At 38.1% G+C, this 27,677-nt stretch overlaps 1 protein-coding gene and 1 pseudogene across 12 annotated transcripts in view; one reads left to right on the top strand and one right to left on the bottom strand.

Moving 5' to 3' along the window:
* The window catches only part of St7 (suppression of tumorigenicity 7), a 331,512-nt gene that overhangs the window by 169,351 nt on the left and 134,484 nt on the right, over positions 1 to 27,677 (top strand). For all 12 annotated transcript variants that reach the window (XR_015448731.1, XM_087204602.1, XM_087204605.1 and 9 more), the window contains exon 2: positions 12,612 to 12,694. Coding sequence is in view for 11 of the 12 variants with exons in the window: in XM_087204602.1 (XP_087060728.1) it covers positions 12,612 to 12,694 (83 nt within the window). In the remaining variant the exon portion in view is untranslated. The remainder of the gene's footprint in view (positions 1 to 12,611; positions 12,695 to 27,677) is intronic.
* On the bottom strand, positions 178 to 1,618 carry LOC101723924 (eukaryotic translation initiation factor 2 subunit 3 pseudogene; annotated as a pseudogene).

Genomic DNA, 27,677 nt, shown 5'->3' with positions numbered 1-27,677 from the left:
TACATTTATTGTAGTCCTCATATTAGTACTAGAGTTTAGATTTTCATCACCAAAAAATGAGAATAACCTTACAGCTACCTACTAAGGTAATAAGATGTGAAATTAATTCCCTAGTATTTCTTTGAAAATATACCCCTAGGTTGTTCAGAGAAATTCCAACTCCATCCAGATGTATTATTTAACTGGGATTCTTTAGTCATCGTCTGTGGTTGGCTTGATTGTCACTCCTCTTCTTATCTGACCCCAACCAATTAAACGCCAGTGCTTCTCAACTCTTCGGCTAAGGGCAATTTTCTCTCCCACTTCTGTGCACACAGGATTGGTCAGAACAATTTTGCTCAAATCAGCCTTGACAGCACTAACTCCCCCTCCTGTTGACAGAGATCCTATGTTGACCATGAGCACTTCATTCTTGGACAGCTTTTGGACCTTTGCTGCTTTCTTGTCACCTTCAGTGCGTACACCTAGAAGCCGTCTAAGCAGGAAATAGGAAATTTCTAATTCTGTGACTATCTCAGGTAAAGCTCCAACTGCACCAAGCACCTGGCCCACCATTCTGTCAGCCTGGCACAAGGTGGGGTCGATTTTTGTTTCAACTCCAATAAGACCCCCGGGAGCAGCATACTGAAGATCATTATCTTCAGCAAAAAGTGATACAATTTTGGAAAAGATTGGTTTACACATGAGTTTTCCTTCACTATCTTTGGAAACAATACCACGTCTGACTTCTATTTCCTGGCCCACCTTCAATACTCCCTTTAGGATACTACCACCAGCCACACCTCCCTTAAGGTCATCAACTTCACAACCAGGTTTGTTGACATCAAATGACCTAATGACAATAAGTCGAGGTTCTGAAGTAAAGTCTCTAGGAGGCACTGGGATTTTCTTTACTATGTACTCACAGACAACTTCAATATTGTATTTCAGCTGGGCAGAAATTGGAATAATGGGAGTTCCTTCTGCTACTGTACCTTGTACAAATGCAAGGATCTGTTCATATTGTTCCTTAGCCTGACTTTCTTTTACCAAATCAATTTTATTCTGTAGGATCAAAATATGCTTCAGTTTCATGATTTCTGTTGCAGCCAGGTGTTCAGAAGTCTGAGGCTGAGGGCAAGATTCATTACCAGCTATTAACAAGAGAGCTGCATGCATCACCGCTGCGCCGTTCAGCATAGTTGCCATCAAAATGTCGTGCCCAGGACAGTCAACAAAGGAAACATGTCTGACTAATTTGAAGTTCCCTTTGGTCCCTGGAATGTCTGTAGGAAACCCATCAGGTGTACCACTTCCGCATGACCTGTAGCATTCTGGTCGAGGACAACTTGGGTCATCAAGTTTATAAATCTTAGCATTAGCATATCCAAGCTTGATTGTAATGTTTCTTTCTAGTTCATTTTTGAACCTGACAGTGTGAACTCCAGAAATGGCTTTTACAGCTGTGGACTTCCCATGAGCTACATGACCAATGGTACCTATATTAATTGTTGCTTGTCTGCTGATTACTTCATGTGAAAGTGGAGTCAACTTGGTAACATCCAAGGTGGTGAGATCCTGACGGGAAAGGTGCGGCTGTCCCAGAGTCACTCCAGCCTCACCCCCCGCCATCTTGCCCGGAGAGCTACCTTAACTTTGATTACTGCAGTTTTATATGTATTTTGAAGACAGGTAGTATAGTGGCTCCTGCTTTATTCTGTTTGCTCAAGATTCCTTTGACTATTCAGAGGTTGTGTGTATATTCCATACAGTTTAGTGAAATCCCTATCAAAATACCAATGACATTCTTCATAAAACTAGAAGAAGTGACCCCTCACCATTTTTTTAAGTTTAAAAATTTTAAAAAATAGTAACGTGATGCTTGGATTCTCAGTGATAATACCTGTTTCTAATACAACCAGACACACAAGTACCTTCCAAGTCTATGGCACAGAATTTTATGGTATGAGGGTAAATTAATTCATTCAGACCTATGCCTGTGGCTTCATTAACCTGAGGTTTTACCAGGTTAAAAACTAATACACATGGAAGAAAATTGCCTGGGTTCTACAGGTCTAGGCATTGGGCACTCACTAATTAGAAACATGCTTTTTAAAATTTTTTTGGCGTTACCCATGAATGGATCATTCACAGCTAGGGAGGGATGACAATGTCTGAAATTCATTTGAAATAATAAGATTGGAGATGAAAGAATAATGCTGCCCCGAAGGGTCTGGGAACATTTGCATTAGGATCAGCATAAAGAAACTGGCTCACCGACATTTGAAAATATCAGCACAGTAGTTTCCATTGACTATCATCTGTAGTCATTATGTAAAGCCAGGTGCATTTGTGATTTACCACTTATAATTCACCACCAGCCCTGGACCTGGAGAGATAATATTAGGTACCCTCTGGAATAGTACATTGGACCCTTGACTTATGAACTCAATTCATTCACAAGGGCTGCTTATAAATCAAGTTGGTTGTAAGTCAAGACTATTTTTCCATAAGAAGTAATGGAAATACCCATAATGCATTGTAAACCTCCCAAAGCACCCCTTAACTAACCTTTGCATAATAAAAAGGGTTGTATAATATGCATAATTTATCAGAAACATCAATAATTTTCCTAGTGTATTCACCAAAAACTTATAAAATGTGCCTAGTTTATCAGAAACAATTTCATACTGTACTAACCATTCAAGTTGAGATCTTTGGCTTGATGTCAAAGGAAGGGAGGATGAAATGGAAGGTGGTTATTGTTTGGAAGGAGAGTCTGCTTCCATAAGAACATGAAGAATCTGGCTCTCTGGTATCCTTTCTGTCCTGGGAGAGTCTATAACCTACTAGGACCTGCTTCTGGCTCACTAGGTCTCAACCATTTCAGAACTAACAACTGGTCTGAGGTTGACTGTTACTATCTTTTCTTTGTTTTTTTTGGTACTGGGGATTGAACTCGGGTCCTTACGCTTGTGAGGCAAGCTGCGGAACCACTGAGCTAAATCCCCGGCCCATGTTTCTATCTTTTCTTTAGGACTGCTCTGTATTATGATATGACATTGTCATTGACCAAGTAAATGCAACAATTGACCTTTTCTGTTGGGACTAATCTTCTCTACAAATGTTTGTAGCTCTGTCCATTTTTTCAGGATTTCCTTTATTTCAGAAGAAGAACTTTGCTGCACTGATTGTTGATATTTCCCCTCCTCTTCAGAAAGCACCTCAGCTACCATTCTCTGTTGCTTAGCCGGAAGTTACTGAAGTTCCTCTATAGACAATTCCTCTGAGTGTTCCTCCACCAGTTCCTTAACATCACCACTGTCTACCTGCAAACCTATGGACTCTGCTATAGTGACAATGTCATCAACCAGTTGAAGGCTCAGGCTCCTCTTTGCAGCCTTCAGAGTCTCTCTCTTGTATAATTTTAGGTTACAATTTCTTCCAGGGAGATCACAGTGTCCTTAGAGAGACATTGGTCCAGGATTTCTCGATTAACCCCACACAGGAAAGACCAGAATTTGGTTGTGACTCAAGACTTTGGTTGACAGTTAAAACTAAAATTCTGGTTGTAATCCAAGTTGTAACTCGAGATCGTAACTTGAGGGTCCACTCTAACTGGTCATTTACTGCAATGCAAAGCCAAATGTAGTTACTGAATTGAAAATAATAAAGCTAAGGGCTTATTTTGGAGAACCAGGCAGTTGGGACAGCAAAAAACTAGAATTTTAGCCTATCTGGTGTTTTTCTTGTGGCCTCTTGTCTCTGATGGTGGCATCCTTGTCCAGAGAAAGCTTCAAGTCACCCTCCCACAGGCCTTTATTGTGGGGCAGCTTTCTCAAAAAAAAAAAAAAAAAGGTAAAGTAGTCATTGAACTTTTAGAGAATGAAACAAAAAATTCAATTTAGAATCAGTTTGGAATTTCACTACTTTGTGCCTCTAGTTGCTTCTCTGGCTCAGATTATTATCTTTCTTTTTGTCTTGTCAAAACAAGCTGTTAAACCAAGAATATATATATGTGTAATTGTCAGGTTCAAAATCAAATCAGTAAAAGTGCTTAACTGTTTTAATTTTTCTTAAAGTTGTATACAATAAGAGTCTCAGAGAAATTGGTAATGATTAGCCATATGTCTTTTAAAAAGTTTGTTATAAGAATAAACCAACCAGTATTATATTTCTTAGAAAGGTTGCTTATTCTTGTAGTGGAACGATGGTTTGAGTTTTATTCATAATTCATTTATCAACTCATTTGATGCTTATTTATATATTTTTTTAAGATAGCACTTCATGATAAACTTCTTTTCCTTCCCCTCTTTCCTTCTTTTTCCAGACAGGGTCTCACTACATAGCCTAGCCTAGTTTGAAACTCACAGTCCTCCTGCCTCATCCTCCCCAGTTCAGGGATTACAGGCATGCATCTCCATACCCAGCTTCCTGCTCCATACCTTCTTCCTGCCAGACCTGCTGTAGAAGTAGTGTGTGCTTTCTGCCTTCTCTCACCACTCACTGCCTCTAATCCTAACAATTTGACCTTAGTCTCACTTCAACAGTTTTCCCCAGACTCTTGCCCTTTATCTCATATTGCAGAAAATTCCTGTTGTGTATACTCTTCCAATATCTGATATGCCTATTTTTTTTAACATAGTGATATTACAGAAGTTCCCCACAGAAGTAATTCTCAAAGCTGCCCATTTCTGTGCAATACTCCATTACTACCAGATGCATTGGTCTTAGTCAAAGTTCTCTACAGGAATGGTAAATATCTTCTCACTGCCTGCTACATAAAGTCTACTCTTCTTGGCTGGGCATTTGAGCGAGTATTCTCTTCCACTGCTTCTTTCCTCCATCCTATTTTCCAACCTAACTTTTTTTCTTCTGTTTGCTGTACTCTGTACCTGAAGTCCATGCCCTCTCTTTGGTCTGCCTTCTTTGCAAAAGCATTTTATATTCTCTTCTCAAGGGAAGAGTCAATTTCATATCATCTTTTATCTTACTCCCAGAGTCTAAATTCAGTGTCTTATACTTTTTATAAGCTAAGAAAATTTTTGATAATTGAGTGAACTAATATTTAATATTGTAGAGAACTTACTGAAAGATGTTTTAGATATGGATGGTTATTCCATTACTCTTGTTGATAGCCTTCTTAACTTTCTTGGTTATTTCAATGCATTTTAGGACTTAAATTTAATGATTTAGGATTTAAATTTAGGATTTAATTTAATGATGATTTGTCCAAGCAGCTGTCTGTTGCCAGTATCTTAAAACACTTTTATTAAATGGTCATCTCTGTTCTGGCATATTAAGTAATGAATTACTGCATTCAGCTTTGCAGCATGCAGTCTTCCTAAATCCAGCCACTAAGGTTTCTGCAATATTTTTCTGTGTAATATTTTTCAGTAGAGTAGGAGTAAATGAGAAATTAGTGACCAAATTCCCCTCATAATGATGGAAGACTCCTGGCACATTTGCATGCCTAATGCTTTGAGGAAACTTTCTCAGCACTCAAGTGTGAACACAAAACTATTAAGAGAACTCTTTTGTACTATTCATTATAGTCATCCTACTGGATGAATTATAGCCCATTCCAGTGTCATATTTTTTTTTTTTTTTTTTTGGTACCGGGGATCAAAGTTGGGTCCTTGTGCTTTCGAGGCAGGCGGCACAACCACTGAGCTAAATCCCCGGCCCTAGTGTCATCTTACTTTTAAGAACTCTGGAATCCAGTCATTTCAGTTTCCCAGACCACCAAACACTAAATAAGAAACAAAGGCTGGAGTATAGAGCACATGCAGATAAACATCAGAGGATAAACAAAGAGGACCCCTTGTTTTACCTGCTTTATTTTACATTGTTCCAGTGCATATCCTTTGGAGCACTGCTCAGTAACCTTCTGAAAGGAAGACTGGATGGCCATTCTGTCTCTATTCCAAGCTGAGTTAGGGGAATTGATTCTATGTTTTTAGAGCAATACTCCAAATTATTATATCTTGTCAACTTGTCTTCTTCTCCCACAAAACCCAAAGCTCCTTGATGACAAGAATTATGTATCATATATATTTGTAACCTCAACATTTTATACAGTTTTTATTGAATAAATAGGAAATATCTACTGAATACCAAGCTGGCTACCTGCCTTTTAAGTTGCAACATACACACACATGCATACATATACATATATATATACATATATACATATACATATATACATATATACATATATATACATATATATGTATATATATATTTATTTTAAAGTTGCAACACATTTTAAGTAGCGCATTAAGGAGAGAAAAAATTTTTTAAAAAGTAGAGAAAACAGTTTAAAACAGGAACATGACAACTAATAATATCTGATAAACATGCCAAATAACAATAATGGTGTGAAAAGACTCAAAAAGTCGTTTTGGAAGGAGATAACCTAGAGTATATCAACTTTTTCTGAAAGCATTACTGTATGCTAGTACAGTGCTCTATGTTCATTTTGATTGCTTAGAGCCATCAATTAAAAGTTGAAATGTGTTTATGATATTCTGTTTAAGAGTACAGTCAAGTATGTCATACAGTTTGGAAAGTGTTCTTTGTAAAATTGGCTTTAAAAGAAAAGTGGCTTTGGTGTTTGTTATGGTTTGTGTCTAGATGTTCCCCCAAATCCTCATGCAAATGAAGTGGGGCTTTTTTTTCTTTCCAGAGGTGGCTGAATCTAGAGTGTGTGATGCTGGGATTAATGGTGTATGATTACTAAATCAGTCCTCTGATTGGTTTGGCACCACCCTAATCACAGTAGCCTAGATAGAGTCTAGAAGGCTCAGAAGGAAGCTGTTAAGTTTCCCTTGGTGCTTTTGCTACCGTGCGAGTGCCATGTTGTTTCTCCTCTGTGATGCCCCTCTGCCAAATGCCCTCTGCTTTGGAGCCAGCCCACTGTGGACTGAAACCTCTACAAACTGTGAGCTAAATAAACCCTTTCTCCTTTAACTTTAGGTGTCAGGTATTTTGTCTCAGCAATGAGAGAAAAGTCACTAATGCAGTGTGTAATGGGTAAATCCTTATTTATCCAAATGACTAATTTCTAAAGTTTCTGCATGGCCGAGATTTTGCTATATGATAATAATATGTGTGGGGCCTTCCTGATTTTTCAATGAGTAATAGTCACTAGTACTGACTCAGTAGTCGTAAATCTACCTAATAAGCATATCATGGTCTGTTCTACTTTGGGGATGCAAACACGTGTACACCTGTGTTTGTGCTCATGCTCCTTCAGAAGACAAAATCTTAGCATTGAAAACTTTTAGTTCTGCTAGATTTATTTATTTATTTTTATTTTTATTTTGTTTTGGTACTGGGGATTGAACTTGGGACCTTGCGCTTGCAAGGCAGGTGCCAGAACCACTAAGCTAAATCCCTGGCCCTAGATTTATATTTTTATATGAAGCTTATTATCAGAAGTCTGGGGAGTGGTGGTTAAAACTTTCTCATCTAGAACCCTGACCCTGTGTGATCATCAAACACAGAGTACCTCTGGGCTCTGTGCTCCAGGATTTAGACACAGTGTGAATGCTTGTAGACTAGGGTTGCCCAGTGCTCAGAGCACATTATCTGGGCAGGGTTTCTCTCTTCTGCATAAACATGGGGAAGGTTTTCTCTCCATGGAGACTGATAATTGTCTTTTCTTCCTGATATTTAATAGTTTATATGAAGCAAAAATTCATGAAACTGTCTTCAACCTTCAATTAAAACATGGCTGAAAGTATAATATGACATAGACAAACCTTTCTCCTGTTCTTGACCAGGATGGAGTTCCACATTATTAGTCTACTTGTAAATAACAGGGAACAGATAATCCGAGATTTTACTGCACTTGTCCTTGAGGGTTTATGAGGCTTCTGTGTGACCCAACTTTCCTTCATGAGAACAGCGAAGGTTGACAGATGGCCTCTCTCCAGCAAGGGGGAAGGCAGTATGAACACTGAGATGTTTGCACCAATACATTTTGCTCCCGTATATTTTCTAGGATCATAGCTGAGAAAAGAAAGAATGTGCTTAGCTCCAGTCCTCAGGGGAGCCAGATACCCAGTAAAGCAGAAACAGGATACCTGTAAAGTTGCTAAGGCAACATCAAGGCTAGAAAGAAGAGTAGACAGAATGATTTATGAGGGTTTCTTGCCATAGGAACAGGTCTAAAAATATATTTCCATGCTTTTTCCTCACAATGATAAATTCCAGAGGATTTATCATAAAAAGTTATCAGCCCAAGAAGCCCAGGGAGAGGAGAAACAGAAGCAACAAATGAAGAGGAAAAGTGCTCTAGGTGTGTTTTCAATACTTATTATACTGATGGTGTGCTTGGGTGTAAAACTGACCTTTTAAAAACATGCAAATGTTGCATATTTAAAATATGCCTAGAAAAAAGACTGTTTGCTAGAATATAGTGAAGATATTTTATATTTCTGTATTTTTAAAAAAGCTCAACTCAAAAAAAAAAAAAAGCTCAACTCAGCTTATATTTTCATATTAGCAGGTTTTTAAGGACCATTATGTCTCAGCCCATGGCATAACATGTCATAGTAGCAGAGGTAGAAATTACATTTTATTTATGAATAGTTGAGAAAGAAGCTCTTGATGCACATAGATTTGGCTTCTCTTAGTACCTTTGGGGCATACTGCATTATTAAGTGTCCATGGTGATATTCATTTGTATGAATTAAGTTGATGACTACATCAGTTTTATATTGGTACATTAACAAGTCGCCACAGATATAGCACCTTGAAACAGCACATATGTATTTATCTTATAGTTTCTGTGAGTCAGAAGTATAGACATGACCTAGCTGGGTCCCACAAGGTGTTATGGTTTACATCTAGATGTTCCCTAAAGCCTTATTTGCTTGCTCATAGGTAAGGTTTTTGGAAGGTGATTGGATCATGGAGCCGTGATACTCAGCAGAGGATTAGTCTGCTGATGAATTCATGGCTAAATGTGATCTTAGGATGTGAACCCTGGTCCTAGGAGGTGGGTCACTGGGGAGTATCCTGAAACAGTGTATCTTTCTTTCCCTTCCTTTGACCTCTCTCCCTCTGCTCCCTTCTGCCATGCCATGTACTCTTTCTCTGCCATGCCACCCTGCCTCTGTGCCAGCTGAGTATGGACTGAAATCCCTATAAACTGTGAGCCAAAATAAACTTGTCTTCCTTAGAGTTGTGGGTGTTGGGTATTGTGTCCCAGCAACAAGAAAGTCACTAAGACGTAAGGCTATAATGAAGGTGTTGACCATGCTGCAATTGCACCTGCATATTCAACCAGGGAAAGAAGTTGCTTCTGGATTTATTAAGGCAGTTGACAGAAAGTAACACTGTAGAACCTGGAGTCTTCAATTTCTTACTGGCTGCTGGAGAGGTTGTCTGCAGTCCATTGCCACATGCATTTCTGAACATAGACACTACATTCTGCTAGCAGGATGTATATCTACTATGTCTGCCATCCATCAGCCATACTCAAGGAAAAGGAGTTAAAAAAAGTTGTGATATTAGGAGGGTGGGGATCAGTAGGGAGGAAGAGAGTAAATTCTTTAATTGTAAATGCCATGCAATCTGAAAAATTGTTCAAAATTAGTACATTTGCTACCTAAGCAAGCAATTTAACCTTTCATTTTTCATTCTCTTGCCCTTTTGTAAACAAAGAAGGGCAGAAGCAAAATTGCATACTTATTTAATGGAGGTTAGCAAGCTTGAAAGAGCAATGAAGTGAAAGAAGAGGATATTTCCTATTTCCCTCATGGAAAAATTTAAATGATGGTTTAACCATTCCATTGCATTCCCTTCCATTTTGGACATCTGAGAAAACAGTTTGAGACTAGGTTCCTGCTAGACTGTGTGCCTTAATGTGCTTGTTTTGGGAGGTGGGGGTTTGTTTGTTTGTTTGTTTGTTTGTTTGAGATAGGGTCTCACTATGTAGTTCAGGTTGGCCTTAAATTCACTATATAGCCCAGAATGGCCTTGAATTTGTGGCACTCCTCCTGCCTCAGCCTCCCATGTGCTGGGATCACAGGTGTGTGCCACCACAGCCGGACACTGTGTTTTCTATAGACGAGAAACTCTGGACACATTCTGTGACTAAATAAAAAATGTTGCCTTCCCCAGAATGGACAATTTCCTAGCCTGCCTTGAGGTCCTAGTGTTTGGGCCTGAGAAATATTGTGGGCCTTCAGTATTCATCACTTGCAATTAAAATTGGCATACTTGAATTATGATTGAGGCTTTAATCAGAGGTAGAAAGAAGTACGACACGGGAATGGGGAAAAAATAAGAACCAAGATGGATTATGTAAAGGTGCAAATTTCCAACGATGAATGTCGTTATATTGTATACCTTAAATGTACCAATATAATTAATAAAAAAAAAAGTACAACATTTAAAATGTCTATCTTACATCGTCATTTAGTTGAAGCTCCCTCTCTGAAGAAAGGCTACTTTTTTCTTTTTGTAATTATGATACCACGGGCATAACCGGCAGGTTGATTTGTGTTCAGGTCTTTGTCCACCCTCCAGCTGCAAAATAAGGTAAATAATATTGACATCGTGGAGTTGAAGTGAGAACTAACACGTGGAAATGCTTTGGTATAAACTTTAAACATAGATAAGTAGATTGAAATGACCAGTAATGTTGGTACTTTGTGTCTAGAATTGCCAAATATTTTTTAGTCAAAAGAATCAATAAGATTATAAGGTTAATTAGTTATTAAATGGTACCCCTCACTCTCTAGATGTTTCTGTTGCTATATTTCTTATTCTCTATTTGTGTCTCTATTTCTTTCAGTGTAAACCCTTATCTCTCTCAACTCTAGCTAACCTTTTATAAGTGGATGTAACAAGAAATAGATCTCTCTCTCTTTTTTTTTTGGTACCAGGGTTTGAGCTCGGGTCCTGGGGCTTGTGCAGCAGGCGGCAAAACCACTGAGCTAAATCTCCGGCCCAAGATATCTTTTTTAAAATTAATTTTATTGGTACATTTAAGGTATACAATACAATGGCACTCATCATTGGAAATTTGCACCTTTACATAATCCATCTTGGTTCTTATTTTTTCCCCCTTCCCCTGCCCTCCCTTCAACCCCTCCACCCTTCCCTATCTGCAAAGACTTTGTTTCCATTTTTTCTTTTTCTCACATTAATTCCATTCCCTTCCTTCTTTACCCCTACCCCTCCCACTTCCCCTTCCCCTTTGCCCCTTTTCTTCCTATTTCACATTATCTATTATACCTTTTAGTCCTTATTTACACTTTCAGTTTCTGTGCATAGGACCTTTCTGTGCACTTACCAAACTTGCTTGTATGTTTCCCAACTGTACTGTGGGCTTCTAAAGGATGGAAACTGATTCATTCTTAATACATGGTCACATTCATAATCAGAGAGAAATATTTGTTGAATGAATAAATATTTGTTGAATGGGATCTTTGATTATTTTGGTGACATTACTTTGTTTTCTTGTCTGAGTGCAGGATGGTTCTATTTCCAAAGACCTTTATTCTAAAAGTAGACTGGGTATGATTCCCTTCCACAAACAAATTCAATAAAGAACTATGAATATCTTTGCAAAATGTCCATTAAAGCTAGTGTTGGGAATAGATTATTTGAATTATTAATTGGTTACTAATATTAACAGATTGGGTTATTGAAAATAATGAGTTTTGTGCAGTATCTAAAAATGACAATAATTTAAAATACACTTATAAAATATATAATTAATGAACAACCCAATTAATTATATAGTTGATATGATCAGAGCAGTGGAAATTGATCAGGAAGGTACCTGACAGTGAATATTTATTTTTAGTGGTTTGTTTATTTATTTTTGTGTTACTGAGGACTGATTTGAACTCAGGGCCTTCACACTGAGCTACATCTCCAGCCCTTTTTAAAATTTTTATTTTGAGACAGGATCTCAATAGGTCACTAAGTTGCCTCAGCCTCCCAGGGTGCTGGCATTACAGGTGTGTGCCTGGCATTTAGTGGTTTATTTTTTTCATTAAGTAGTTATTTTGATGAGTAATCTACCTTACTGATTCATGAAATTTTTTTCCAATTTTCTTTCTTAGGGGTAACTATAGTATAATAATATTTGGTAGTTATGTAATATGTCTAATTGTTTTCCATGTGTTCTAAGGTTGAAATACTGCTTATTGGCTCATTAAGGTTTTACAGAACACCTATAAGAGCACTTTCCTTTTTTGACTGATAGTTTCTTAAATTTATAAGATATATAATTAATGAGCAACTATATTAACCCTATGATCAGAGTGATAGGAATTGATCAGGAAGGTGCCCGACAGTGAATATTTGATTCAACTTTGATTAAACTATTGAGGGGTTGTGCCTCCATGAAAAGCAGTTGTATCAATAGTTTTAGGGGGTAGAAACTGAAAAGCTGCTCTTTTTCCTTGGGCATAGCTTATTTTCTTCTAGAATATGTAATGACATCTAGTTCTGAGCTTGTGTAATAATGGCTAACCATTTTAATGGAACTTTGATATGGTTCTAAAAACTCATTATCAGAAACAAATGATTTCACCAGAAAGAAAAATGAAAGGATTGGTTTTACTTACACATTCACACATTCCTTGTTCTTTTTATTCTTCCAGTGAGCATGTTTTTGAACACATTAACACCAAAGTTCTACGTGGCCCTGACAGGCACTTCTTCACTAATATCAGGACTTATTTTGGTAAGTGGTGGAATCCTTCTCATTTAAAAATGTACTTATTACTAGTATATGTTACTATATGTACCATAAAAATATCTGGAAAAATACACACCAACAATTTGTAGTTGTCTTGTACACATGCACATGCTGAGGGGGGTTGGATTTAGGCTTCTCACAACACAGGTTGGATACTTCAGAGGTTTTTTGAAAAAGAATGTTTATGTAATCATGTATTACTTTTGCTGATGGGGCAAGACAGATGTAAGTAAAACAGAAAACAAAGGAAGACACAGTTCTATGTCAAATTGTAGTGTCTAAGATACTATAAGATAAATGTGACTCAGTTCAGCTAAAAAAGTTTTCATCTCCTTCATCAAAATGGATTATTGGACATAATTAAGATCAGTAGAAATATAGGTACATTTTAGGTATACAATACAGTTACACTCATCATTGGGATCTTGTACCTTTACATGATGTATCTTGGTTCTTATTTTTCCCCATTCCCCTGCCCTCCCTTCACCCCTTCCACCCTTCCCTATTTACAAAGACTTTGTTTCCATTTTTTCTTTTTCTCATATTTTTTCTTTTCCCTTCTTTCCTTTCCCCTACCCTTTCCACTTCTCCTAATCCTTTAGAGCTTTTCTTACTATTTCACAGTAAGTAGTATACATTTTGATCCTTATTTATACTTTCAGTTTCTCACACCAGAGAAACTATTTAGTATTTACACATGTCTGTCCTATTTATTTCACTTAAGAGTATGGCATCAGTGTGCATCAGTTTAGCTATAAATGACTCTAGTTTCTCATTCTTTATGGCTGAATAGTACTCCCACATCTTCTTTATCCAGTCTCCAGTTGATGGGCACTTGGGCTATTTCTAAGTTTTAGCTATTACAAACTGTGCTGCTATAAACATGGGTGTGCATATATCGCTGTGGTATGATTCTTTTAATTGTTTTGGGAAGATACCCAGTAGAGGAGTAGCTGGGTCAAATGGAACCTGTAATCCTAGTTTTTTGAGTTATCTCCACATTGATTTCCGCAGTGGTGGCACCAGTCTGCACCCCCACCAACAATGGAAAAGGGTTCCTTTCTCCCCACAGCCCCAACAGCATTTGTTATTTGTCCATTTCTTAATAGCAGCTATTCTTTCTGGGGTGAGGTGGAATCTCAGCATTGTTTTCATCTGCATCTCTCAAATGACCGGTGACTGAACATTTTTTTCATATGTTTATTTGCTGCTTTCACTTCTTTGAGAAATGTCATTTCAGATGCCCATTTTTGAATTGGGTCTTTATATTTGAGGGGTCTGATTTTTTTAAGTTCATTGTATATTCTAGATAGTAGTCCTTTGTCTGAGGAACAACTGATAAAACTTTTTTTCCACATTGTTAGGTTGTCTCTTATCTTTGTTGGTGGTTTCTCTTGCAGTGCAGAAGCTTTTTTTTTTTTTTTTTTTTTTTGGTACCAAGGATTGAACTCAGAACCTTGCAATTGTGAGGCAGGTGCCGGAACCACTGAGCTAAATCCCTGGCCCCGCAGAAGGTTTTTAATAAGATGAGATCACAGTTGTTGATTCTTTGTGGTAGTTCCCGTGCTCCTGAGGTTTGTTCATAAGGTTTTTTCCTTTGCCAGTGTCTTCAAGAGTTCTACCTAACTTATCTTCCAGCAAGTTTAGTGTTTCTGTTTTAATATTTAGATCTTTAATCCACTTCAATTTTAGTTTAGTGCATGGTGAAAGATAGGGGTCCAGTTTTAATCTTCGGCAGGTTGAAATCCAGTTTTTCCTACATCATTTATTAAAGAGGCTATCTTTCCTCTAGTGAGGATGGTTGGCTCTTTTGTCAGAGATAAGGTAGCTGAGGGTGTCTGGAGTTGTTTCTGTATCTTCTAATCTATTCCACTGATCCTTGGGTCTGTTTCTTTGCCAGTACCATGCTGTTTTTATCACAGTGGCTTTGTAGTATAGTTTCCAGTTGAGAAGTGTGATAACCCCTGCCATGACTCTGTTGCCTAGAATTGCTTTTGCTATTTTAGGTCCCTTCTTGTTCCAAATGAATTTTTGGATTGTTTTCTCTAGTTCTGTGAAATATACTGTTGGGATTTCAATTGGGATTGCATTGAATTGGTATAGCAGTTTTGGAAGTATGGCCATTTTCTCTATATTGGTTCTCCCTACCCAAGAACAAGTGATGTCTTTCCATTTCTTATATCCTCTTTGATCTCTTTTTTCAGAGTGCTAGAATGTGAATTTTTAATTGATTATATTTAAGGAGTGTATTTTATTCTAAGATTGTGTCCCTCCTGTTCTTTAAATACTGAAATCTCTTTCTGAAATGATTGTGATAGTGTATGGTGATATTATTTTATTTTAATTACTAGGCAAAGAAACTTTAGCAGCCCCAAATTGGTCTTCAGATTTGTTAACAGGAGAGGGGAGTTGAAAAGATTTTAATAGACTGTGAAATCCTCGTGTTTGGGAACTACAGGCTTAGTTAGGAAACCAACAATTTCAACAATTTACTTCTGTTGAACTGGTGGGGGAACAACACAAAATGTCCAAAAGAGGAAAAACAGAAAAATATGTAAGTCTAATCTGGAATAATGAATGGAGAAGAGAAAAACTTTAGGTATCTCTTAGAAACGCTGTAATGTGGGGAACCCAGGGCAGAGGAAAATGATTTGAGAGAGGATTTGGTGGATTGAAGCAGGCATAAACTGTTTTGTCAGAAAACCACAGAAAAAAAATTGGGATGAATATTATAGGTATAGGAACGAATCATTCCAAAGGTTTCTAATTTTTTTCATTAAATAGAAGATTTTCACTAAGAAGCCATATACTTGCTACTTAGAACTATGTATGAAACTGTATTAATGTGTCCAAAATTACACAGTATCCTGAAGAGGACAAGGTGTAGATAGACAATGCAGAGAGAAAATAATACATAGAGATGAGTTTTAAAGAGATGGATGATAGAAGAGAATACCTTGGAGAGAAAGCATGAGGTTTGACTTTCTAAGACTCCACATTGAGCCCAAACCCTTTATTTTTCAGTAAGGAAATTTGAAACTTCCAAAGGAAAGGAAAGAAAGTGTTCTGGCTAAACTTTGTGGTTAGCTTTGGCCAAGTCAGGCTTAGAACCTACATTTTCAGGTTCCTACCTTAATATTCTAAATGGACTGAGGAAACAGCAGACTTGGAAAATACTTTCACACGCTTGATAAATTCTTTTTTTTTTTTTGGTACCGGGGATCGAACTCAGGTCCTTCCACTTGTGAGGCAGGCGGTGGAACCACTGAGCTAAGTCCCTGGCTAATAAATTCTTAATAAGTATCTTCGGAACCAAGGCCATCTTTTAGCATTTCTATTTTCAGGGGCAGGAGGAGATTGTATTATGAGTCTCCATATAATGGTTGTCATTTACATTTTAAATAATATTTTAGCATTTTCTTTCTAAAATATCTTTGAAGCATTTTTTTATTAAACAGAAAAAAGTGAATTTTTTGGATACAATTTCATGCAGAAAGCAGCAGTTCACTCTGATGTAGAAGGATAGGTTTTGGTTTGTGCATTCTTCCTCTTAGGGTATATCCACTTAAGAACCTTGCTTAAATGATACTTGCTATGTGCCAGGCATTATTTATCTAAAGCACTTTTTATGTTAACTCATTTACTCTTTATACCAATATAATAGGCTAATTGTTACTGTTGTTTACATTTTACTTACAGATTAGCTAAATAGGTGCTTAGTCACTTTCTTGTGGCTGGGATCAAATCCCAGATACCCACAAGTTAAAGGAGGAAAGGTTTATTTTGGCTCACACTTTATAGAGGTTTCAATGCCCAGTTGGTCAGCTTGAAGGTACAATGGCACAGTGGAAGGACCTGCGCAAAGGAAAGCTGCTCACCATGTGGCATTCTGGAAGTACAGAGAGCAGAGGACCAGGAAGGGAGATAAACTCTTCAAAGTCGCAACCACTCTAATCCACCTGTTCTTACGGGGCCCCACTGTCTAATATCACATCAGGCTATAATGCTTCCATAATCCAATCACCTTTCACAAGCCTCACCTTTGAGTGCATGAGGTTTTGGGGGTCCTCTGGCTATAAATCTTAACAATATGGTTAGTAACCTGCCTTAGGTCACACAGGCAGCCTGTGCCTTTATCATTCATTTCTCTGCCTTTCTGGTTAAGTTGCCAGCTGGTTTTCTAGCCTGCTGACCAAATGGCAGGTCTGGATTCTACACTAGCAGTCTGTGGTATGGATTTGCAGAATATAAATTAATTACCACAGTGTAAATTATTTCCTTTTACTCTGATAAAACAGGCCTGATGATCATTTTCCCTTCTAACTCAGAGATGGTGAAGTCCCCCAGCAGTAAAGGTATATCCGTAGACTATGATGCCTTTGCAGATCTAGGCTGACAGGGCAGCTGCTTAAACTGGATGGTCATACCTGTGCTGTCTTATGGTCCATTTGCTTTGCAGCATTCTCCAGAAGCAGAGGAAATACTCCTGACTGATGGGAAATTCAAGGAGCAGAGGAAAACCTCCTATATAGGAAGATTTTGAAAGGCTGGGAGGCTGAGGCAGGAGGATTGTAAGTTCAAGCCCAGCCTGGGCAACTTAGTGACTTAGTGAGACCCTGTATCAAAATTTTTTAAAAAAGGGTTGGGGATGTAGATTGGTGTGAAGGGCCTGCGTTCAGTCCCTATTACTGGGGGGGTGGGGTTGGGGTGGTGGCCTGTACTGAAGGCACAGTAACTACAATTGTGAACAAATAGCTTTTGATACCTTTAGGCTTTTGCTTTAGAGATTGTTGGCACTACTTTGCCATGTCTTAAATTTAATCCAGGGTGAAGTTTCTGTGCAGCTAATACTGTCTACTAGGTCCACTTCAGGGAGAAGCAGCATCAGGTAAAGGACCAGGAGCTTTGCAAAATAGCTGTGAGCATAGATTGCTTAGTGGTTTGTTTCCTGGCACCAAGCAGACAATTACCTAAATGCTGTCCCCTGAGTAGTGTTCTGATAGCCTGTTATGAACATCCAAAGTACATGGCTGCCCCTGGGAAAATTGGTTGGGGACCTCAGGAATCCTGTGGGGAAATTATGCCATTTGCAAACAAACAAAAACTGTACATTTTTTCTGTGAAGAAAAAGTCAACTGAACAAATTTACATAGAAATTAAAGTCGCTTGGCAAATACTGTTCTCTTGTATATGAATGTGCTTAAAAATAGATAGGGATATATTTTACTAGCTATCACTGGTAGTTTTGATCTCGGGATGAAACCTCTTTCACTCTTCCCTTTTGGTTCCTGCAACAGTATCTATACAGGTAGCTTTCTCCCTTGTTTAACTTGAAGCTGCTATCCCTCTGCTTGCTTGGCAGAAGCTTTTTTGTCCCACTCCAACCCAGCGACAGGAACTGAACCTGTCATCACACTCCAAACCTGCCAATTTAATCTTTTATCTGCTAGCAAGAACATGTTTACTCTGTTGGAAGTAGGCAATGTTTATTTCAGTGGAAAAATTTTCTGGATTTTGTTTTTGCTTTTGTGAATGGTAAGATGGTAATATAAGTGAGACCAATAAGGTGGCAATAAGAGAATATGCTCCTCTTAATTTTCTCAAAATGCTAGTAGAGTGGAGAAATTGCTATATGCCATACTGGCATTTACATGTAGATTCCTGTATCCCTATTCACTTATATATGGACATATCCCTATGCTTACGTATATATACACACATATGTATATATACACACACATATATATGTATATATATACTTCTATATGTGTATATATATGTATATATATAAAATAGAGCAGTACAAAAGAAGCTATCTAGCGCATAATTTTAGCAGAATCAAGAACTAGAAAGAGAAAACTAGAATAGTATATAAAATAGATGTAAAAATATGTTTTCAGGAAAGTGAGAGAAGACAGTTGGATAGGCATCAGTTATAAAAAAGGTAAATGTATTTGAGTTCTTGGTTTATGCTACCTTTGCATGCATTACTTTATTTATATATCATTGAAATTCTAAATGGTAGGAATAATCCATTCCTTTATTCTTCTAAGTGTAAACAGACGCAAAGATAATTTGTACAACTTTTTTTTTTTTTTGGTACCGGGGATCGAACTCGGGTCCTTAGCTTGCAAGGCAGGCGGTGGAACCACTGAGCTAAATCCCTGGCCCTGTTCAACTTTATAGAGCAGACTAATGGTGAGATTCAAATCTAGATCTCTGTGACCATCTCCTTCCTCTCTTCCTGTTCAAAACTAAGGGTGTGAAGCTGGAATATTGTATCTTCTTTTAACACTTTTTCATCATCTAAAGAACTCAACCCACACTTCAGGTAGTGTGTGTGTGTGTATGTGTGTATGTATGTATTTAGTGGTTTTTTTTTTCAGACAGGGTTTTGCTATGTAGTTCAGGCTGGCTTTGAACTCACTGCTTGGCCCAGGCTCGCCTCAAACACACAGTGATCCTCCTGCCTCAGCCTTCTGAGTGCTAGGGTTACAGGTGTGCACCACTATGCCTGGCTTTGAGGTAGCATTTTAATTGATACATGTATGTATAGATTATCCAAATAACTGTGATTTTGGGGATAAAAGTGAAAAAAGACTTGGGGAGACTTGATTAAAAGGGCTTTTAGGGGGTGGGAAGCAGCATGTAAATGTTAACCCATGTTAGTTAAGAATTTATCCCTTGGTTCTACAACCCGGAATGAGAGAGATGCTGTAGTGGCCAAATGCCAGGGGATCCTGCAGAAAATGGAAAGAAACTCAGGCTCATTTAACCTTATCAGATTACGTCTTCTCAGGTTCGCCCCAAAGATTAATGATCTTCATCAGGAGACCAAGTTCCTGGCAATGGAAGGAGGTAGATGCCTGTCATGGTCAGTGAACATGAACATTTGAGTGGATAGGATTAATGAGTAGACATGGCAAAAAGTGAAAGAGATGAATAAGCTGCTAGTGGGTAAAGGAACAAAACTGCTTTTTTGTCATTTTCAGTTTACATTCAAGCACAAATTGATAGGCTTGAAAGTCATGCAATTGCAGTTTAGGGGCTGTGTGTTAGTTACTTTTCTCTCATTACTGAGACAAAAATACCTGACACCCAAAGTTAGAGGGCAAGGGGTTTATTTGGCTTACAGTTTGTAGAGGTTTCAGTCCAAAATTGGCTGGCTCTGAGGCTGGGATGGCAAATAAGCATCACAGAACAGAAGCAACATGGCGCACACAAGGCAGCAAGGATAACAAGAGAGTTACCTGCATCTTTCTGCCCCTTCTATTTTATTCAGACTGCTGGGATTAGGGCGGTGCCAAACCAATTGCTCACATGAGGTGGTTTAGTAATCACAGGCCTTTAACCCATCACACATTCTAGATTAAACTACCTCTGAAAAGGAAAGTCCCACCTCACTGGCATGAGGCTTTGGGGGAACATCTAAACACAAACTGTAACAGGCGGGAACCCCCAGAAGCCATCCATTTTAAACCGGTAAAGGCCTAAGGACAAAGCATCCAGGAATGGCTAGCTCAGGTCACCTTGCTGGTAAAGATGGAGTGAAGCCTGGAATTTAAATTTCCACTGCTTTGCCACATCTTCTGTCTCTCATAAAGGTATTGCCTGGTAAGGTAGATAGTTGTAGCAGTTCATATTTTCACTTTAATAGACCCATGGGCCAAGTAGCAGGGGGTAAAGGAAAGAGAAAAAGGAAAAGAAAAGAAGAAAAGAGAAAAGTGAGAGATAGAGATGCAGATGATAACAAGCTTCTGAGGAAGAGACTTTTTTTTTTCCATTTTCCATTTGGCCATGAATTAGGTCAAGTTTGGCCAGTCTAGAACATGGACCAATACTTACCACAGTTTATAATTATATTTAATTTATGTAATCTTTTAGTGTTCTTTTTCTTTCTAGACTAGAAGCATCATAAATGCAGTGATCGTATTTATATTTTTGTGTACTATTATATATCTTGCACCTATAATGCCAGAGAGTAAATTCTTAAAGAATATTTGTTGACTGCACAGAAGATCCAGTGAGTGAGTGAATAAATTAACAGCATCCAAATTATTTGGAGAGGTTTTAAAATGATGCATTCTGAGCACCAGTTCAGTCAGAATCTTCAGAGGAAGAACCCAGAGGACAGGTGCTGTCACAGCATGAGTTGGCAGGGCTTAGGACCAGTGACTCAAGCCAGCTTCTCCTAATTATTAGGGCTTCTGTGACTTCACCCAAGGATAGTGACCCTCCCCACCGAGCCACAGTAATTAATGTTACGGTGGAAAATCTCATCCTGTGAACAAACAGACACTGAGGCAGGGAGGGATCCTCAGCTTTGCTATTGTTGTTGGTTTCTTTTCTTTTCTGTTTTTTCTTTATCCTTTGTTTCTTTTTGTTTGTTTGTTTGTTGTTTTGTTTTGTTTTATTTTGTTTTGAGACAGAGTCTCACTGTGTAGTCTAGGTAGCCTTAAACTTACTATGCAGCCCAGGCTGGCCTTGAACTCACTGAGATCCTCCTGCCTCAGACTCTGGAGTCCTGGGATTCCAGGCATTGGCACTATATCCAGCTGATCCTTGGCTTTTGACCTTGAAGACTGCCTTACCTTCTTTTTTTCTTAAAACTTTTGCAACAGATGGCCGGGGGGTGGGGGGGTGAAAGGCATATATACCAGTTCTTCACATAAGCCCCACAGATGTTTAGGGAAACAGGTGGCTAAGGAGGGACTGACTATGATACTGGGAGCAGGAGACCGTTTGGTAGCTATTAAGTATTCCTAAACAAAACACACGAAGCTGAAAGTTGTTTTGTTTTGTTTTTTAAGTTACGCCTACCATGAGAGGAGGAATTGAGAGGAACTTTGAAAGAACCAGTGGGATAAAGGAAAGGATATACTGAATATACTTAAGAATTCAAAAGGACACTAAAAAAGGTTACAAATATTACTACAATAAATTCCAGTTGCCTTGTTTTTTCTCATTTAAGTTTACATGATCTCCTTTTGCTAAAAAAAGAAAATTGCCTCTTAGATAATGTATTTTTGAAGACTTAGAGCAATTGTCAGTGTGGTAGTCTTTCCATCTGGGAGTAGAATGCCAGAAGCTTTCATATTTCCTCTTCAGTCTCTACCATCATATATCTATCTTCTTGTGATGTCATCATCTACTTTGCTTCTTAGCCAGTTTCAATTTTGGCATCTTTGCATTTTCCATGGGTTTAATAGAATTGATAGGAAATTACTAATTTTTCTGTTGTATGGGTATCTTGAAGCATTTTGGGGTACAGTATAGGGTATAGAGAAGTCCCTGGCTCATGAAGAGAAGTGTTTTATATAGAGAACATGCAAGTTCAAGGCTTAGATAGGAAGATTCAAATTTACAGTCTGCAAGATGGATGAAAAAGGGCCGGAGATTTAGCTCAGTAGTTCCAGCACCTACCTCGAAAGTGCAAGATCCGGAGTTCAATCCCCGGTACCAAAAAAAAAAAAAGGTGGATGAAAAGGCCTTGATTTTGTCATTTTGCCAGACTTTTGTTCCCTTTTTGTGGGTAAAGATAAGTTTGCAGCTTAGACCTCCTGCAAAGCAGAATCTCTGTCCTCTTCCTCTGCTCGTTGGTCACCTGTCTGCTTCTATTGAATAGTAATGGAGGTGGCCACTGAGCATTGGTACCAGGGCCCTTGCTCAATGGCTCTTTTAAATATGATCTGTGCCCTGCAGCTAGCTTATGACCTTTCTGCCCTGCAAATATAGATCCAGACCACTTCCTCAGCCTTCATATTCTTTTTTTTTTTTTTTGGTACTGGGGATCGAATTCGGGTCCTTGAGCTTGCAAGGCAGGCTGCGGAACCACTGAGCTAAATCCCCGGCCCCTAACCTTCGTATTCTTGATTCCATTGACACTTCTCTTATTCCTAGAAGATAAACCTTATCTGTACTTTCTCTGAGATCAATATCATCCAATTTTTTTCCCTTGTTTGCTGCCTTGCCTGAGAAACAGCTCAAATCACACTCCAATTTCCAAACTAAAATGTCTCCCTCTACTCTCTCATCCTTTTCTTTCTTCATGTCTTAGAGCAAGAAATGGTAGGTTGCCTTTCAAGGTAGGATAATGTAGGATGAGTGTGCTTCCTGGCCCCTTGGCATCATGCTCCTTGTCATTTATATTCTTTTTCATCTTTGATCTTGCTCTTTTCACTGGATTCTTTCCCCTCCTGTCCCTGCTCCATTTCAGTACTGGAGGTCAAACTCAGGGGCTCTCTACCACTGATCTACATCGTAACCCTTTTTAAAATTTTGAGGTAGGGTCTTGGTGAGTTTCCCAGGTTGGCCTTGAACTTATGATCCTGTTGCCTCAGCCTCCCAAGAAGCTGGGATTGTAGGTATTTTTTGTGATAACAAGCAAAATTTTTATGAGTCTGTTTATTTAGACAGTATTCCATTATACCAACCAGACCAACATTATCATCCATTTATTCAACCTTCCAAAATCTAATATGTATTCATCCTCCCTTCCCCCATCCAACATTAACCAAGTGCTTACTCCGATCTTATTTTATAAATTAGGAAACTGATCCCCCGAGAAGTAAGAGAACTAACCAAGGTCATATAACCCAGCTATCCAGTTTAAAGAATTTTTGCTTTTAAACTAGATGGTAGGGCCACTGTTGATTTACTGAGTGCCAAACCCAATTGGTACTTTTTAGGTGTCATCTTACTTAATCTTCACAATTCTCATAGTGCATCATGACTAACTGGGTGAAAAGGCACTAGAGAGGTTAAGATTTTAAAATTTAAAAAAAAATGTGTGTGGGTATTTATGCATTTTTTTTATTTTTTATTTTTTATTTTTTTATTTTTTTGGTACCGGGGAATGAACTCAGGTCCTTGTACTTGTGCAGCAGGTGGTGAAACCACTGAGCTAAATCCCCGGCCCCTATTTATGCATTTTTTTTCAGTGGTAGGGATTGAATTCAGAACTTTGCACATGCTAGGCAAATGTTCCATCTCTGATTCACATCCTAGCCCATAAATTTATACACTGTATTTAAAGGTTTTGGTCATCTGGTAAATCAGAAACTGTTTTGTTCTACTGTGTCAGGCCCACTAGGCTACTAGCATGTTGAAGAGCTATTTTTAAAGTCTAAATTTGTTTATGAGAGCTTTACTGTTTACATTGTAGGTACACACCAGGGAAAAGAATTCAAAGTGACACCAAATACGTGTGCTTTAAATATCACCATCTGTCTATTTGGATCCATGCAGCTTTTTAAAAATACTTCGACGTGCTCACCGAAAACCTGATCTGTTTTGAGATAAGAGGAAGATTGTTATATTGAAGTTTCAGAAGCCTTTAAGCCTTTCCTTTCTTCCTCTCCTGGTTGTTCACTCAATACATATTAGGACAATGGTCTTTTTTTGTACTGACGTTGTACACAACAGGGACTATATGTGCTATGACAGGCCTGAGAAGGACCCCCCCCCCCAGTCTAAACAGCTGCACAAATAACTCAGTCTTTTCTGAGGTCTATTATTCGTCCATTAGAAATACTGGGTAGAAGGTCTGTCTTCTATTATAATGCAAATGTTCAGTTAATGTGAGTCATTAATCCCTTGGGATAAATTATCTGGTTCCATTTGATAGACTACTTCTGGATTGGTTTTATAGGTAAGAAAACACAGAGGGACAGTGTCAGAAGACACTGAAAGGGAAATGATAGGCTACATCTGTCTGTGTTTATTTACATGAAGCAAAAGCATTATAAAAAGAGGTCTGATGAATGATGGTAGAGAGCCAAGGCTTTGGGCTGAGTGACTTTGGTCAGGTCACCATATCTTTTTTTTTCTTTTGGTACTGGGGATTGAACTCAGGACCTTACACTTTGGAGGCAGGAAGCGGAACCACTGAAGTAAATCCCCGGCCCCAGGTCACTATATCTGGATGGGTAGTACTTGTTCTCTTCTGTAAATAGATTCTATATGTAGTCTTTTAAGGTCCCTTTTAGTGCTGAAATTCTGTGATTCTGCTAGAGGAACTGAGAAATCTGAAGAATCTTAAGGGGTTTTTGTGTGATGGATACAGCCATGCCAGAAGCAACCTGTGACAGGCACTGTGGATATGTGGCATGGACTTCTAGTGGCAGGAGCTGTTTTGTAACCCTAGATCATAGCTTGTGACTGATTAGGGATACTTAGTTCCATGTGACAGAATGAATGAACTAAAGCCTGGCAGGTACCCCAGTAGCACAACATAGAAAGCAGAGCAAAGACTTGGGGCAAGGAAGAATCTTTCCCGCTAGGGACTGAGAGACACTGCCAGTTGTTCTGTGACCAGTGATCTGAATTCTTTGGAGTCCTCCTCTTCTACTGGTGGCAAATCCATGAATCTCTCGAGGACTTTGTTGAGCAGTAAGCAACCTTTGTCACAGGGATTCCTGGGGATTTCCACTAACAACCTAGTAATAGAAAAGATGCTATACAAACACAAACTGTGGGCTGGCAAAAAGAGGGCTGCCTCACAGCAGTATGTGACATTGGCCACCTTTGAGAGGCATGTACATCACTGACATAATAAATAGAAGCTTGTGGCAGACATTGAAGCAGGTGTTTTACATAGAGTTGGTGTGAAAACTGAGGACCCTTGAGGATAAATAATAAATATGATTTCCACTTTACAGTCAAAGGAACTAGTGTCCAAATAGATCAAATAACTCACATGGTGTTAGACTCTTTTCTGGAACCATGGTTTATAAATTTACCGTTCTTGAACTTTCTTCCCTGTTCAAACAAAACCTCTTATTCTAAATGTTACAGTTAAGTCCTTTCCCTTCTTAACTTTCATAGTATAGTGTCACGACTATGTCCAGAGAAATTACTTGAATGTGTTAACATGTGAAAGTGTATATAGTCCTTATGGGGGTGGTTCTTCCAATGGTGAATCAACACTGCCATCCCTATAATAAAACCGCTTTCTACATACTGCCAGAGCTGACTTCTAATAGTTTGTTTTCTTAAACAAATTTTTACCTATGTTCATACTTTTTTCTTCTATTATCTTTATCCAGTTTTAGGATCAGCACAATGTTGAGTTCCTAAAATGAGGGGAGAAGTGTTCCTTCTTTTTTCTGCTTTAAATGTTTGATATAATTTATCAGTTAAAATGTATATGAGCCTGTTGTTGTCATATAGGTAGGTTTTCAAGCTAAGAATATACTTTCTTTAATAGGTGCTATTCAAATTTTATATTTCCTCCAGAGTTAGTTTCATTAATTTGTCTTCCAAGGTACTTCTTAGAAGTTGTCAAATTTATTTCAAAAAAGATTTTTGTAATATGCTTTCCATATCCTTTTAAATTCTGCAAAATCTGTGGTAATGTCCTCTGAATTTCGATATTATAATTAAAGTAATGTATAATTGATATTGTGTAATAGGAAGAAAAGGTCTAAAGGAGTAGGGGAAGTGGGAGGGGTAGGGGAAAGGAAAGAAGGGAAAAGAAAAAATATGAGAAAAGGAAAAAATGGAAACAAAGTCTTTGTAAATAGGGAAGGGTGGAGCGGGTGAAGGGAGGGCAGGGGAAGGGGAAAAAATAAGAACCAAGATACATCATGTAAAGGTACAAGATCCCAATGGTGAATGTAACTGTATTTTATATCTAAAATGTACCAATAAACTCAATGAAAAAAGAAAATGTATATAGTCCTAAGGAGTAACTCCTTGGAATTAAATCAAAGTGTACATCATAGGATTGGAAGCATTTGATTTGATTGATACTTCATTTTGGTACTTATAGATAATCTTTGTCCTTTTTAGAAAATTTTGGTAGAACAAAAGACAGAAAATATTAGTTTTTAAATTATAGCCTCAAAGTCTATTTAAGGATAATGAAATGTCAGTTTTATGAAATAAGTAGGGATAAAGGTAATTAATTCTGTTATTCTGTATTTTATAAAAATGTATAGCAATTGTGTGAGATTCTGGGATGTTGTTAACTTTAAAATTTCTTCTGTGGAATTATTTATGAGTGCTTAAGGAGCAAATCCTCAATCAGAGAAGATGAGGAAAGGATATGGGAGAGAGTAACTTTGAACAGAGGCGGGAAGGTCGGTGTTCACTGTAGAGACGCAGGGGTCGTTTGGGGCCTGGGGTGTAGCTCAGTGGTAGATTATTTGCCATACACAAGGCCCTGGGTTCAGGCCCCAGTACCACAAAAACAAAAGATGGGTTTGGGGAGGACATTTGTTTCCCACTGCCCGGAAAGTCTTGACTTCAGTCTAGTCACACAACCGTCAATATTCTTACCTTTTATTAATGCAAATTAATTTTTTTCTCTTTTGGAATTCACTGTACATAGCAGTTGGTAAGCTTGTGAACTAAGAAACATTAATGGTATACTGAAGGCTTGTGTTTATAAAGCATTTCTTAGCAAGTAAGATACTGCTAAGTTTCAGCAGGTAGGTGCAAGAAATGACCTTGTGTTCTCTCTCCCTGTTTCTGTCTCTGTCTTTCTCCTGAAACAGGGATCTCATTATATTTCCCAGGCTGACCTTAAACCCCTAGGTTTGAGTGATCCTCCTGTTTCAGCCTCCTGAATAGCTTGGACTACAGACATACACCACAGTTCCTGGTTCCCTCTTTTTCTTTGTTAGTAAAACCAGCATTTCTCTGAAGTGGTCTTACTCTTTTTTTTTTAAGGAATTTTTCTTTAAAAAATTTTATGCAATAATATAAAATGCCAAGAATTCGAACATTTCATAAAATATACTTGGTGTTTCATTTGTTTTTTTGTTTCGTTTTGTTTTGTTTTGTTTTTAGACAGTCTTGCTATGTAGTTCAGGCTGGCCTTGAACTCACTGTAGCCCACACTGGCCTAGCACTCACAGAAATCCTTTTACCTCTTGTTGAGATTATGGGCAAATGACGTATTCATATGTATTTCTGGAGTTGTCTTTTAGCTAAGGTTATTTTGTTATTCAAATATTACGTTAAT

The sequence above is a fragment of the Heterocephalus glaber genome, unplaced genomic scaffold (assembly GCF_053883595.1).
Source record: "Heterocephalus glaber isolate CG9 unplaced genomic scaffold, H.glaber_assembly_v1.0 deba00000546, whole genome shotgun sequence".
Classification (NCBI taxonomy): Eukaryota; Metazoa; Chordata; class Mammalia; order Rodentia; family Bathyergidae; genus Heterocephalus; species Heterocephalus glaber.
This window is presented reverse-complemented; position numbering and strand designations above follow the sequence as displayed.